This window comes from Pygoscelis adeliae, unplaced genomic scaffold (assembly GCF_000699105.1).
Source record: "Pygoscelis adeliae isolate BGI_AS28 unplaced genomic scaffold, ASM69910v1 Scaffold101, whole genome shotgun sequence".
Taxonomy (NCBI): domain Eukaryota; kingdom Metazoa; phylum Chordata; class Aves; order Sphenisciformes; family Spheniscidae; genus Pygoscelis; species Pygoscelis adeliae.
In genome coordinates this window covers 4,981,929-4,997,730 of record NW_008824238.1, presented here as the reverse complement: position 1 = coordinate 4,997,730, position 15,802 = coordinate 4,981,929, and the positions used below count along the sequence as shown (strand labels likewise).

General features: G+C 39.7%; 1 protein-coding gene across 1 annotated transcript in view; it reads left to right on the top strand.

The window, feature by feature from the left end:
• Positions 1-311: 311 nt before the first annotated feature.
• Positions 312-15,802, top strand: part of PI15 (peptidase inhibitor 15) — a 23,868-nt gene continuing 8,377 nt past the window's right edge. Inside the window, exons 1-2 of the mRNA XM_009335016.1 lie at positions 312-550; positions 1,109-1,450. Of these exons, the coding sequence (XP_009333291.1) occupies positions 1,178-1,450 (273 nt within the window). The 5' untranslated portion in view covers positions 312-550; positions 1,109-1,177. The remainder of the gene's footprint in view (positions 551-1,108; positions 1,451-15,802) is intronic.

Here is a 15,802-nt window from a genome sequence, read left to right as displayed (position 1 = left end):
GGACGGCGTTGCATAGGTTCCGTTTCCTGTGACTGGGGCAACAGCGGCTTGCAAACTCTCTGCGCTCCATGCTGCTCCTTGGGTGCTGGGGGAGCTGCCTGAAATAACGTTTGCCAAGCCAGCATGATGCTCGTGAAATGAGGAGGAAGACCCAACACGGAGGAAAAAAGGTAGGAAGTACCGAAAAAAGAGAGCCTTGCACGTTGCCTCTTTGTACTATAGAAACTGGGGGTGTGACTGAACATCCAAACCACCTACACTCCAGGGATGCCACCCAATGGCTGTCGGTGTGCTTTGCAGAACTCCTCCCCTCTCGTTTTGGCTCAGCAGAGACCTTCAGAGAAACTGCCTGTTCTGGCTCCTACAGACTGTAACATATAAAAGCTGTTAGCAGCTCCTGTGGCCAGAAGCTTCAAAACCAGCAGAGTTTTGTTCTTTGGGGGTTTGTAATAAGAGACACTCCTTCACAAAGGTTCTTGTCATCACATAGGAGAGTGCTATATATACTGGGGGAACAATAGGCTGTGTTCTTTTTTGGTATTATCCAGAGGTAAGCCATTCAGCTCAGTAAGTTTGCTTTGCATGCAGTTTTATCAATACTCATCACATTTTGCTGAAGTTAAGATTTGAATGCTATTTCTAAGATGTCCTGCTTTCATGCTTTATATGTTGTCTTTTGCCTACTAGTTTATCTGTGCCACACCGTGTCAAAACAATCCATGCATACAGGATAGGCATAGCCTAGGATGTATTTTTCATGTTCAGTGGAAAACATTCTGTGAGGTTTCTTGCAGTCTTCCCATTTAAGATTTATAGTGTGGTGTATGGACTGATCTGGTGTGATAGCATTGTCACTGTTTCAGGAATACTGCTAGCTCTGATCATGTAATTCATGGTGTAATGATACTTCATTTGGTGTGCTTGTAGTAAGAACGTATTATCTCTTAATGAGAATATGGTTATTGAAAATTGCTCAGTAACGTGTTCTGACTGGATTGTTTTTATGATTGAGCTGACAGAATAATTTTTCTGATCACAGCCTGCCAATTCATTTTGTCTTGCTACTCTGATGTACAGAATCACATCTTTGACATCTTCTCTTCTACAGATCTGTTTTCTACCGCCCTGACTTAAAGCAGAGTACCTCTGTGGCCTATCTTTCTCCTTTGGCCCCAAAATGACAGTAATCGCTGCAATCAGTTGTGCTTTCTTATTTTCCATTCTCTGTGAAACAAGTGCATTAGTGTTACCCAACTCCACTGACCTACTCCTGTCAAACAATAATTTCACTGACATTGAGACGGCTTTGGCAGCTCATCTGGACTCTGCAAAAATTCCCAAAGCCAGGCGGAAGCGCTACATTTCGCAGAATGACATGATTGCCATTCTTGATTATCATAATCAAGTCAGAGGCAAAGTCTTCCCACCTGCTTCCAACATGGAATATATGGTAAGTAAACTTTGTTTTTTTCAGAGTAAAACAAACTGTAAGTCAGTGATTTCATTTTCTTAAACAAATTATGAGGGTTTAGTTAAGTAGACAAATTATTTTTAACTATTTTTGCTTACTAAAATGTTCTATCCTTACATTTTTTAAGTTGCATTAACTTAAGCAAGCAAAAGCTAAATACTGAACTCTCAACCTCCTGCTTGCCCTGTTGAATTTTCTTTTCCACCAGTAGTCCCCATGAAGCTTCTGGGTTGCAAGTAAATGAAGTTGTGAGTTAACTGCTTGTTGGCCTGAAGAACAGTACGTGATAACAACATCTGATTTCATGTGTTTAAAGTGCTAATCGTTAGTAGCCCCATTGCTTTTGTGGAGTACACTGAAAGTCATTGCCCTGATGTATGCAAAAAGATAGCCAATGACCATTTCTAATTTCTTTCACACGTAGTACTTTTGGAGACAATATGGTAAAACTGTGTTTGCAAAGTAATTCATCTGATGCACTGTTTGTCTCATGCTCATGTGTTTTACTTGCTGCATATTGTTTGTGTGCACCTAATACTTTTATTTTTCCATCAAATACAATGCTGCTTTTAAATGTCTCTCCAGTATGTAGGATAACTCAAAATGTTATGTTTGTGGCAGGCACCTTTTCCCCTTATTGGCAAATACTCATTATGTGAATTATCTGTTCCTGCAGGTATGATAGAAGTTATTCATTCACTGTGATTTCATACTTGGCACTACTAGCTAAAGCACCGTGTTTGCTATTTTGTGTTCCAACTTTGAATGCATGCATACTGTGGACCTCTAATGTTAAACATAGGTTGGCCGAGCAAAAATTTTTTTACCTTCTAAGTAAGGTATTCACACTGTTTTGTAAACACAGACAAGTTGTGTCAGCACCATAATAACATCTGCTTAAAGTCACAGAGTTTCTCATATGACAACAGACGGTTAACAGGTTTGAGAAACAGGACACCATCAGCCTGACATAAAAAGGGGATAATAGTAATAACAACTCCTCCTTTTTAGCAGCTAATGACTAACAATTTGGACATCTTTCTATCACAGATGTTACCTAAATCTGGATTTGATCATATAATCCGCATAGCACATCCCAGCAGCACCTCAAAATGCTGAGTGCACTCAAAATGTTGCAGGATGAAGGCCTGTTGCCATACCATAGGCTGAGTTTGAAGTTTGGTTAAGTGGAAAGGTCAGAGACAGAAAAAACAGAGAGGTCAGAAGTCAAGCTCAGTCATCATTTTCATTGCTGTGCTCTCCACTGACGTTTCCTTTGATTCTGCATAAATAAACTTTGTTGTAATGTCTGAGGGAATGGCAGCCTACCATGCCCTTCCTTGGCTTGTGTGTTTTAGAAATGTACTCCTGCAGTTTGCTTAAGTGAAGCCAGCACCCTGTCATATTCCCAAGAGTTTTGTAAGCACAGTGTTCTTAGCCTGTTCAGTAAAAAAAAAAAAAAGGTCTTTTGAATTTTCTTTTTTGAAGAATCAAGCAATCTTCCTTGATTAAATCTATTTTAATGCACTCATATGCATAAACTGCCAGGATTTTACCTATATTGGTTGGGCGTTCTGCTGCAGCTTTGCTCTGCAATGGTACTGTGCAAGGTTTGACACAAAATAAGACTGAAGCTATGCTCTTTACAGCTTACATGCTATTCTTTTCCTTGCCCTTCTTACTATTGCTTTTACCAGTACCAACCAGCCATAGGATGAACCTGTGTTCCCGTCAGCATCAGCCCCATCAGTAGTCCCAAGGGCAAGGTCTAAGGCTTTCTTTTACGTTTGGTTTCCCAGTCTGAAACTACTTTGTGACTTCATGCTGCAGAATTCAGAGCAGCACCTCAAGCTACGTAGGTAACGATCCAGAGTGCAACTTGAACTTGGATCCCCAGGTGGCAGCCAACCCTTTTGCCCCCAGTTCTCTTTCAGAATTTAGTCAGTCTGTGTGTGTCCCATGTAACTTCACAGAGCAAAACAAGCCCAGTGAGCAGCATCACACATAGCTTGCTCTGCTGTCTGGTTTGTAGCCACGGCATCATTTATTTATCAACTTCAACAAATTTATTTTCATCAACTTTTTATCTCTGTGGCTACAGAAAGGCTTTGGTAGGAAGATCTTGAAGATGACATGGTGGTGTAAACCATACCAAGACTGGTGACCCCTGTATCAGTAACGCCCATTTGAACTTGCTTAGTCCATTCTTTGGTCTCTGTATAATTTCAGTGTATGGCACAGCATCTGTTGTGTCTTATGGGGACATAAGATTGCTGCTGTTATATATAAAAGATGTGTCACTCAATATTCATTTTCATAAATAAGATAGCAAACACATTGTCATTACCAGCAGACAACGTACACTGTGCTGAAAGAATGTTACATAGTGTGTGTTCCTGTCCTGAACACTATGGAAAAGTACAGTGGTAGTGATGAAAGTGGCCTTTCCCATTTCCCCTAACAATGACTAAAAAGGATGTCACATGTCGGAGAGCTGTAATTACTTACAGATGCAGTAGACTGTGGAAACCTCTTGTAAATGTGTTGAGGTAGAGAAGGATTAAGCAGTTTGGAAGCACAAGAAAAAGATGTTTTCTCATCTTTTCTCTGTCCACAGTCATATTAAATTGTGTTTTGTTCTATTTTCCTAATTCCGTTAAGAACACTGTTCTTCTCATGAATGGCTGTATCACATTCTTACTTCTGTACAGTTCTATTTGCTTTTTCTCTTCCACTGATAAGAGCTTAGGATTTAGCAGTATGGCTTGTTTCTTGTGATTCCAGTTCTCCACACCCAACCTTTTTTTGTGCTTTTCCCCTTAATACTGCTCCTTCCCCTGATGCAGTCTGCTTCTTACACGTTCAGTGTATTTATAGATACTTTGAACTCCTCGGGCATTATTGTCTGCCCCTACTGTCTTGACAGTTTGTGTGCTGTAGGACTTTAGGTGAGAGGTCTTGAAGAATGGCTTTGAATGCACACACATTAGGCAGGGGAGGTTCAGAACACTGCAGTAACAGAGCTGGGGGAGTGTTTTAATTCTCTTTGGGAGAGGTGGGTCTGAGTGCTGCTCTAGCCTGCTGTTGTATGCAGTCCCCAATGCAAGTGGACAGCTGGGGAGTCAAAAGCAAGATGGGAGGCATTGTTCTATTGTCAATACCTAGCAAAAGAAACAGGCGTGTCTTATGCCAATGAGACTTTGGGAAATCTTTCTCTTGGGATATTAGCACCCTGTGAGTAAGACTTTAAAGTAGTCCTCCTTTTGGTTCTAGTTCTGGTATTGCTGATGCCTTCACTTCAAAGTTTTTCTGCAAGTACAAATCTAGAGTCGGTGCATATGTGAAGGAAAGTGAAAGAGAAAAGAAACAAGAGCTTTCAGGCCTATAATGTAGAAGTAATGACCTCCTCTTTTAATGTGGGTCTTCTTATGATATCCTTCATTCTTCTTCATCCTACGACTGTCATTCTCCAGTCTTTGCTTGTGCTCTAAAAGCTGATGCCATACCCGCAGAAAGAAAGATGACACCATCCTTTTGACCTGGCAAGGGGTGAAACTCATCCACTTGGCTTTGCACACTTTTTCTGGAGAAAGCAGAAAGGTTCCATAGAATTCATGATTCAGAAGAAGTGAGGTGTAGAATTGCCTGCAGCTCTCTAGTGTGAAAGGTAGGTAAATCTGCAAATACAGGGGAATTTAGTGAACAAGCAAATCCCTTTCTCTGAATGCTAATTCTGTACTACAGTAGCCTGTGTTGCCTTTCTGGAACATCTCAGCTACTTGGTAGGCCAGTAAAGATTTGCAATAAGTTGTCAGCTGAAATTTGAGTCTCATAAAACACGTCATTTAGTATACATTGGTACTATCTTTAGGCTCCCAAAACATTCATTAATGAAATATCTGTTCCTATGAGAATCAAATGTTATTTTTACCTTCTCTGCAATCATCCCTACCTGAGGCCAGTCTTTTAAAAGTCCGTATGGTCTTTGTTGTAACCCATGTCACCACGTGCATGCAAAACCTGGTGCTTATATACAGGCATGCTCTTTACAGTTTCACATGCACCAAGCAGAAGCAGTAAATCTGATATAGCTGGGCCTTAATGGGTATTGAACACTGTCCTCCATGGCATTCCCATAGGCAAAGTGGGAAAATCTGTTCTAGTTAAGAGTACTCTAAGGTGATCTGAATAACTTGTTAAAGAGCCATACCGAAAGACAAGGTGTGCGAGTAGTTCACTGCTGGCTTGCAGAGTGTGGTTCTGCAAGGATGAGTCCTGAGCCCAGTACTGATCAACATAGTCATCAGCAGACTGGCAGTAGCATGTCTGAAGTATGATAGATGGAGCAGGATTGCGCACTCAAAAACATGAAGCTGAATATTTGTGGAATGCTGTCTGAAGACTTTTTTTTAAGAGCAGAAAAATGCTTCAGATAAACTTGAGCCTGCTTACGTATAGAAGATCTTCGGATATATTTTCAATTCCTTTTTGTTCAGTGATCTCATGAATGCACTTTTATATTTGGGAAAATCTGCCCCTCCACGAACGTGTCACTTTGTAGGACTCAAAATAGTAAAAGATTCCCAGACTAGCCTGAAATGAGTTAGTTTGGATACCCAGGAGTTATTTCATGGCAACATAGCATAAAGATAGTTTCTCATGAGCTGGTGGCAGAGATCTGGAAGGGAATGGAGAATCTGAGCCTGATAATCTAGTAAATCCACGTGAAAGACCATGATAAAATGGACAAAGGAAATGAACTATTGTTCTTAAATAAAAGTAATTGTGTTCCAAAATAAATTTCGGTAGTCATGTGAGGGAGTTCATGTGAGTCATGGGGGAAATCTGTGCACTCTGTATGGCCCAGGAGTGACCCTCTTTGCTGAGGTGATGAATTTGGAGACTTTGATTCCTGTCCATGAAGATCTGAAGACAACTTACAAAGTCAGGTCAGAGAAGCAAGAAAATAGCCCACTTAGTTGTCACAAATGTAAATAACTGCATTATTATTTCACTCCTAAATTTGAAAGTCACGATAAAATTTTCTTGCTGTCCAGGTGATCTTAAAAATGCTCTGTGAATATGCCATAGGTGATGGGTAAGGCAAAATGAAAAAACATCACAACTACTTCAAGTTTTCCAAAGTCCTGTTTAATACCTAAAGCCTTTCATATGGACATGGAAAAAGTGAGTTAATTTGGTTTTCTCTCCAGTTCAAAAGTATTTCTGATAAATAAGCTTCTCAACTTGTTTACCTATTTTTTTGCCGTTGTCAGTGTGGTTTCTTACAAACCATTCTAAATCTTAGAGGACATTTTGTTCTTGAGTTGTTTGCCCTGGCTCATCTACATGGTCCCACTGAAATCATCCATGTCTGTGAGTAAGGATTGCAGGGCTAGTTCCTTCAAGATTTATGTCTAATGAGTTGGATAGGATCTCTTAATTCATATAGTTTATCCCTGCCCTGTTGCAGGACTTCCTTCTGCATTAAATACATATGGTTTTCATCTTGTCTACTCCTGAACACATATAGTGATGCTGTCTCAGTCACATCTCTTGGCAAATATTTTACCTTAGGAATAGAAATTATTTCCAAATGTCTAACCTAAATATTTCCCTCTAAAACTCAGATAATTAATCTTTATATGCACTTTTTAACTGCCCAGTAGAATTTCTCTCCTTCTTGATTTCAAACATTACCTTTTACATATTTACTGACAGTTTTCTTGGCATTAATTAAGATGAATGCATGCATATAATGTTTCCTTAATTTCCATGTGCATGTCTTACAATACTTCTGCATATTGGAGCAAATTACAGTTGCACTCCATTTACAGCTCCTTTGTTAAATCAGTGAACAGCACCCTTAAATGTCAAAGCAGATTAGGCCCATCATTTTAACTATGCATGTTTAAAGACACGAGTGCCATAACGCAATGGAGAATTTACTCTAGAAGTTACTGGCAGCCTACTTTTTCCATTGAATAGCCCTATTCTCTTAAATCCTATATACACGGTGAAGGTTGAAATAAGTAACCAGATGATGAGTCAGGGTACAAAGATCTTAGTCTGCTTTTCATCATGCCAGAGTACAAAGTAAATCTAAGTATAGTCCACTCCAGTCTTCTGGGAGGAGAGATATCAAGGAGCTTGGAGCTTCCCCACTGTGGTCCGCCTATCCCAGTTTGCCATGGCTTTTAGCTTGCTCTACTCTGGGAATTCACAAGTGAGGTGAGAACAAATGAGAATGGTTGTAGTGGTGAAATGTGTTCACTGGTTCCAGTTTCTCTCTCCTACCACTTGTGTTTTTCTTTAGGCAACTGAGTATGTCCCTTCTGCCTGGTGCCATAACCCAGCACCGGGAGTGTCTGAAGATCATGGGCTAATGAATTCTGGAATACCATTCCTCTCAGAAAATTAGAAGAAAACAGAAAGAACTGATGTGGTTTACATGGTTACAGTTAGGGGTGTCTGTCTGTGTGACAACTGTCGTGGTTTAACCTCAGTCGGCAACTGAGTACCACACAGCCGCTCGCTCACTCCCCCCCGCCCTGATGGGATGGGGGAGAGAATCGGAAGAATAAAAGTGAGAAAACTCGTGGGTTGAGATAAAAACAGTTTAATAATTGAAATAAAATACTACTACTAATAGTAATAATAATAAGAAGAATATACAAAGCAAGTGATGCACAATGCAGTTGCTCACCACCTGCCGACTGATGCCCAGCCAGTCCCTGAGCAGTGGCCCCCCCTGGCCAGCTTTCCCCAGTTTATGTACTGAGCATGACGTCACATGGTATGGAATATCCCTTTGGCCAGTTTGGGTCAGCTGTCCTGACTGTGCCCCCTCCCAGCTTCTTGTGCACCTCCAGCCTTCTCAGTCGGTAGAGCATGGGAAGCTGAAAAGTCCTTGACTAGTGCAAGCACTGCTTAGCAACAACTAAAACATCGGTGTGTTACCAACATTGTTCTCATCCGAAATCCAAAACACAGCACTGTACCAGCTACTAGGAAGGAAATTAACTCTATCCCAGCCAAAACCAGGACAACAACTTTGAAAGGAAGCAGTCATTATACAGCACACTCAGCCTTTTTCTGCAGCAGAGGCAAAACATGGCAACTGACAGTAAGCTGAAAGAGAGCAAGAGTAGATGGAGCTTACTTTCTGCTAATTTTGGCACAATAGAGTTACCTAGCTCTCTTTTGCCTCACAGGTGAGTTTATCCACTTATCTATTTCTTACTGCACCATTGTCAATAATGCAGCACTGTACTACTCATTGAATGCTGCCCATTTTTCTAGCGGAGCTTCATCTACAAAAAGGCTAGGAACCCCTGTTCAGTCTCAGTAACTAAACTGGTGTTCATCTAGGGTCAAATCAAAGCGGATGCTAGCTATAAGAAGTACAAAAGCCATCCGTTATGTTCAGAGTGAATGACAGAAGACCTGTTTAAGAGTTGAACAGAAGGGACCTTTCCTGGAAAGTGCTCCTTGAAAAATCTGAAGAACTTCCCCAAAAATGCTATTGTTGATAAATACTGTGATAAAGAATGACTGTGTTAAAATTGCTTTGGTATTAGAGCTCCTTTCCAATGTTTTATGCATAAGAATTTTAAAACATCCATCTTGATGGTGTTTTAGAAGAGAATATTTACATTATTTAAATTTAGTATTAGCAGAAAGCCTTCTAGGAGTTTAAGCAAACAAAAAACAACCTAGTAAAGTCTCAGATAGAAAAGCAGCCTGCCCAGAGCCCTCAGAATTAGACATTCCTTTATTATTAAATGTAGCACCTCTTGAACTTCTTGGCTAAAAACAGAGACAGGGCATTTTTCACAAGAATCTTGATCCAAAGTACACAGTGCTTCGTTTCATACATGAATGGAGATGATAGTAACCTTAAACCTCTCAACATTTTTATCCTCTTTCCGTACCTGAAAAGAAAATCTGAAAAGGAGAATAGTCTATCCAGGTCTGTGGAAATGTGTACCCTAAAGACAGCAAAAGATGGAAACCCCAGGATAACCACTTGTTTGCTTTTTGTACACAGAATACTGTCTTCAGCACAGGCACCTCCATGTATGAATGCATCTGCAGGTGCCCTGGGATGGGGTTTGAGGTCTATTTTAACTCAACTGAGAATGAACTGGTTTTGCATCTCTATCTGTACAGTGATATCTGTTAATCTGTTTCAAGAGAAAGAATCTTAAAATGAGCTTTCTTCTTCTGAGAATAAAGAGCTATTGTTCTTATTCTTTATCCTGCAGAAAGAAGAAGCTGCTATGTGCTTTCTTTTGTGTCATGCTGCCATATATTTAAGTTAGAGCTACTTAGAAAATAAGTATTTTCTATGAAAACTTTTAAAGAAATTAAGAACATTTTTTGTTTTAATGAAAAACTTCAGTGGTTAGTAACAGAAAGAGTAAAAAGTATGGATTTTTTTCAAATAGAAGAGAAACAAAACACCACAAAAGAAATAAATTTTTCATTCACATTTTGTGGTTTTGAGAAAAGGCAATTTGCTCTGATCATATTTAAAATGATAGAGGTCAGACACCTTCCTCTTCAGACTTATGACCGATTGTCAGAGTGACATGGAGCTAGACAAAGTTTGGTCCTTTTTGTTACCACTTCTGAGATAAGCTCCTGCCAACTAAAATATGCCTTGCAGTAGGTTAGGAAAGCACTGAATATTTTAAGATATGTAGCTCTGATATTTAACTTTTCCAAAAGCTAAACAAATAATAGCATATCAGGGAAGCTTACTGTTATTAAATCTGACAGCCTACCAATTTTCTTTGTTTCTTATTGTTTAAAAGCCTGGTGCCAAACATGAAAAGAAAAGCGGACAACCTTTAGAAGAAACAAATTGACTATTAGCAGTGGTCAAGCTTCAAATGATAGCACTTTGAATTTGGACCAAATAGACACCCAGAAATATAAACTTCTGTATAAAATATAGACTTGAATTTTCATAAGAAAAGAATTTCTGGCAATGAGGTTTCTTGGACATCTGTCTGGTGATGCCCTGATCACAGACAGATCTTCTAATACTGAGCCCTTCAGAAGTGTGAATCAGACATTTGGAGGTTTGGTTATATGAGAGTAAATTGACTATAAAACATTAAACAATTTTACTTTCAGTTGCAGTGGAGTTTTGGACATGCAGTTTGATGTATTAACCCTCTATTTATTTGCAAAAGAATGAAGTACAGAACTGTGATTCCCATCCAGATTTTTTTCTCTAGAGGGTAATATTCTGTGTAAACTTTCTAATTAGTACCTAATGCATTTGGGAAAGGACTTGCACATGTGGTAGGCACCAATTACAGTATGCACAGTAAAATTTCTAACAGGTGGCAGTCAAGAGCAAAAAGTATTCATATTCTTAGAGAGAGAGAGACAGCCTAGAGTCCAAATGATCTCAGAGCCCAAATAAATATATAGTTTGCCAAACCTGTCTATAAATTCCAATGAGCTCATATGTTTTCATCACACGGTATGTATTGAAAATGTGAAGGCAAAGAGATGAGGCTCTTTCAGTCACTCTGCTGAAAAAGCATGCAGGCAGAAGGGCTGGTGGGTTGTTTTATTAAGCTTTGTGCCAGATTTGGGGTAGTGGACGTGGTGGGGGGTCCTACAGAAAGTCTCTGAACCTGAAAATGCTACAGGTTCGACTATACAAAAGAGAAGGGGAGAAGTTAGGCAAGGGACTCCTGTGTGCCTTGCACGCTGCTGTGGGATTTCTGAGAAATGGCCACCGCACGTGCAAACAGTACGGCCGGTACAAGGCTGCATGGCTGAATGACCCATGAGGACAAGACCTGCGTGTTGGAGGGTAGCAGCCTACATCTGCTAATCTGCTCTGGGATTTGCACTAGCAGCTGTGGAGTGCAGCTGCACAGATGGGCTGGAGATGTCGGATTTCATCCCTCAGCTTCCCAACGTTTTTCTCGCAGGAAGAAATCGCTTGAATTGAGGTTTTCTTCTTTCCCACTTGCTGCCATTCTGGAAGTAAGAGCTTCTGATCTTCAGCTGGGCAAACAAGCAGAAGCACAGGGCTAATGGAGAATAAAATCAGAAGTCTGAGGTAGAAAGGTTAATTTTTTGACTGATTGCTGCTAAAAGAAGGTCCTACTGGCCACCTTTCTGAGGTGCGTAGGAGCCACTGTGGATTTGTTTGTGCCAAATAACAATCTGAAGACGCTAATGTGAGCCCACAGTAAACACATATTAATGACAAATAAGATGCCAAAACTGGCAAACAAATTGCCACTTCCTATTACTGCAAAGTGTGACAGTGTCGCCATGCAACTGTATTCAAATTGCATATCCCAACATTTCATTTGCAATCTTATCACGTAACTGCAGTCGTGTAAAGAAGCTGTTGAAGAGGAGAGTGATTAAAACAGAATACTTTACCTTTTTGCTCTGGACTTGTGCTCAAACCTGTACCTGGTGCTTGTCACTCCCGCTGTACAGTCGGTGGCAGCCAGCTGAGGGGCTAGTCGCACCGCAGCTGTCATGGCATTATGGGCAGCAGCCCTCGCCCAACGGACACACAGGGAATTTGTAGGAGGGTAGTGAGTGACCGGGATGTGTATGTTTTGCATAAAGTACTTGTTTTACCACTGAGAAACATGCAGAATGTTATCCTAGCTGATATGTCATATTAAAAAAAAAAGAAACAAAACCAAACAGTAAAGTATTGAGGGCTGCTGCTGGTATTTAACATTCAGAGCAATGCTCTGCTGAGGTTCTCTTGTGCAAGTGAGGGGGGCTTCCTTGCTACTGGCAATAAAACTGACCCAGGAAAGATTAAGGATTATGATGTCAAAAGAAGAATGCAAGCACGGTTCTGTATTGCTTGAATGCTTTAAAATGATCATTAGCAGACCCCCTAGGCTACCAGGTTAAAAACATATCTTTATGGATCCTCCAGTTAGCCCATATCTTCTATCTAGCAATCTCTCTGCTGGCAATCTCAGGGAAGGTGCACTCCTACTTCTCACATTTTTTTTTTCATATTTTCTTTCTGACATTGAGGGCTGTAAAGTTAAATGCTTCTAAAAACATCCAGTTTACACACAGATATCCACAGAGAATAAGAAAAGCATTAATACAGTGTATCACTGTGTTTTCTGCTCCCTTTGTATTTAGATCACAAATTCTTGCTACCTGTTGCCATCAATAACCATTTCAGAGTACTTGCAGAGAGGAGGAGAGTTCGTTGCCATTTGCTTCGGTAATGATGTCTCTCTCTCATACAACAAGGCATGCATAAAGATATAACAATACTAAGTAAGATATTTTCTTTTGTCACTGGAAATCTGCATTCTGAACTTCAGGGAAGGTATCTGATTAATCTGAAAACATTAATTTTTGTCTCTGAAAATCAGGAAATCGGGAAAAAAAATTAATTAAAAATGTTTCAGCCTTCTCATGGTAAGTCATCCTTGTCTAAGTGGTCATACCCATCTGAATAATACTTCTCCTTTCTCCACACACTGCATAATGAAGAACCAGACTACCCAAGGGTAGGCTGATATTTTTTTCTCGCTCTCCATATTTGCCAGGAATAATGGATCTTATCTTCCTCTTCTTCCAAGTTGTGAACTTTAAGAACAACATACAAAGGGGTGCAATTCCAGGTGACAGTATCAGTCATTCTTTCTCAGGTATGGCATCTCTAGTGGGGGCAACTAAAATGTTAGTTTTCAAAGGTATTACTGGTTTAAGTATCTGTTTTACTTGGGAGGTATTCTACTGCTTGAATCAGTCCTTTTTGTCTACCTGTAAGAAAGCTGAAATAAACATTTTATCTGCATGTACTTCATTTTTGCTTTTGAAGTAGTGAGTCATCAGAAAAAAACAATGTAACATCACTCTTAAGGAAGGCAAATACAGTAAAGTGTTGACAGATCTTACTGATGGCTTTGGAAGAAGCCAATAATTGCTTTCTGTGGGGGAAAAAAAAATCACAGCATGTTTTGCAGAATTTACCAATCAGATCATAAATCTGGGGATAGGTATCAGCAACATGGAAAGTGAAAATTATGAATTGTCTTTCTTTTGTTCTTTGACAGTGTGTTGAAGAGATGTAATAGAAATGGATGCCCATTTTGATATTTATAGAGCAGTCAGATTTTTTTTCCATTTTAAAATTATGAAATGTTGAAATTCTGCTTATTTTTCAAATAGTGAGGAGATCCTCTTGCAGAAATGGGAAACAAGTCATTAGCATATTCTGGTATACATAAAAACAATTTAGGAATATAGCATTTTTACACTTGCAGGGGTAGGGATTGTCTGTTTTTAAAAAAAGCATCCATCAAGGATCTATGTGAGGTTCCAAGACATCCGTCCTTTCCTGTCTTGACTTAGCTAGTGATACTTTGGATGATCTATAACATCCCAGAACTCATTTGCATCACTCAAAATATGAGAGAAAGCCTTGACAGAGTATGGAAACCTTATCTCTCTCCTCTCTTTTTGCTAAATGTTTAAAAAGTTCTCTCTAAAGCAAGGAGAAACCTTAAAACGTGGTCAAGAAGCTAAAGTAATAGACATACATGGCCACTTCTATGACTGAGCTTTTCCTCCTATTTCAGCAAATTATTAAATTAATATTCATTAAATGTGCTTATGTATTATGTTTCTAGCTCTTCCAGCTATGGAAAAATCTCAGAAAATTACCTGACGTAGCATTTTCTCCAGGTGTTGGGATCCTTTGGATGTCCAAGCTGAGCTCTGAGAGGCACGGACTGCTTCCTAGAGCCCTGTGGACTGCAAACTGGCATCTCACAAAGTCAGCTTGAAACCCAGTGTTTTAATAGTGGTTCCAGGCAGAAACGTTGTGGTGCCTGTGTTTGGACCATCTTATTGAGACACGTTAATTTAAGGAAAAAACACACTCATGTCGTGAGCTTCACTGATATCCAGAGGTCCTGAATCAGACCTTACACAAGAAAAAGATTTAGTTTCCTAACCTTTATGTAATTACACAGTAGAGATATTATGAAGCCAGACTAAAAGGACTCCAACCTGTTACGCAGTGAAACTGAGAGGTGCTCTGTGAAAGCAGAAGGTCCTTAAGGAGGGTCTGACATTAACTATTTCACCTAGTCATACTGAAGGCCTATAGTGAATATATGCCCCCTGCTTTAATAAAGGTACAGATCCCAAATGACATGGTTCCTTGATACCATCAAAATCCTGAGGCCTGATGTTTCATTAGCACCAATGATGGGCTCCAGACCCTGAGAACGCTGCTTTGAATCCCTGCTCTGTTTTAGTCAGTGTAATTTAACCATGACTTCATATATTCATCATTCACAGATGTTCTCAGCAAAGTCTGCGTGTTCAGGCTGTGCTAATAGATGTTGCAGTAGTGCCTTTAGAACTAGGAATATGAAACTTTTTACTTTTCAGGTAAAATTACCATAGGGTAAATGTATCCAGAGTAGCAGTATGTTTGCAGTAATACAGCAGTCCTTTAGAAAGTTTGCAGTAAGAACAAGTGATTCGGCTTAGGCGCTCCGTTTAATTTGTTTTGGTAAACTTGTTCAATGTTTTCTACTTACAGATAAAGTAGTGAGGTTGCTGTCTGAAGTACCTTGTTGCTTTCAGCTTTACCCTGTTCTGCAACAGGGTTTGCCCCCTAAGACGTGTGTTGAGCAGGGTGTCAAGAGAAAGCTACTCTATTTAAACGATTGATATTAGGAGTACAATTTTGACTGTAATGAGAATGAGCAGAAGAACTGTGTTTCTAAGTTCAAATTATAGTTAAAAATGGTTATGTACATCATTCCTCAAATTAAAGCATAGCTATCAATGTAGGAAGGGAACGGCCAATAATTTTTCAACAAATGTTTTGGACAGATCTTTGTAATATTGTAGTTGCTTCTCTTCTTTTTCTTCATCATAACGTTTAGTCAGCTTCACCATCATTTTAATACCTAAGAAGATAGTTGTAACCAGGACCTCCTGTTCCAACAAAGCTGTTCCAACAAAGAACAAAAGGGCAACTCCATCCCTTCTACATACAAATTATCTAAGAACAACTGAGAGACAGCTATAGGAACAGCTATAGAAACGGAGGGTACGAGGGAACTGTGACCCACAGCATTAAAAGGCTTCCCTTGGGGAAGGAAGCTCACTTTTGGGGCTTCAAGAAATTTCATTCGACATTAAAGAGATTTCATTTTATACTCCATTGCTTATTATACATTTTGGGAATAAAAGAGTTTATTTTACTGTTTTTTTACAGAGTGAAACAAACAAAAAACCTCATCTTGGGTGAAATTCTGGCCTCACTGTCAAAATTCCTGC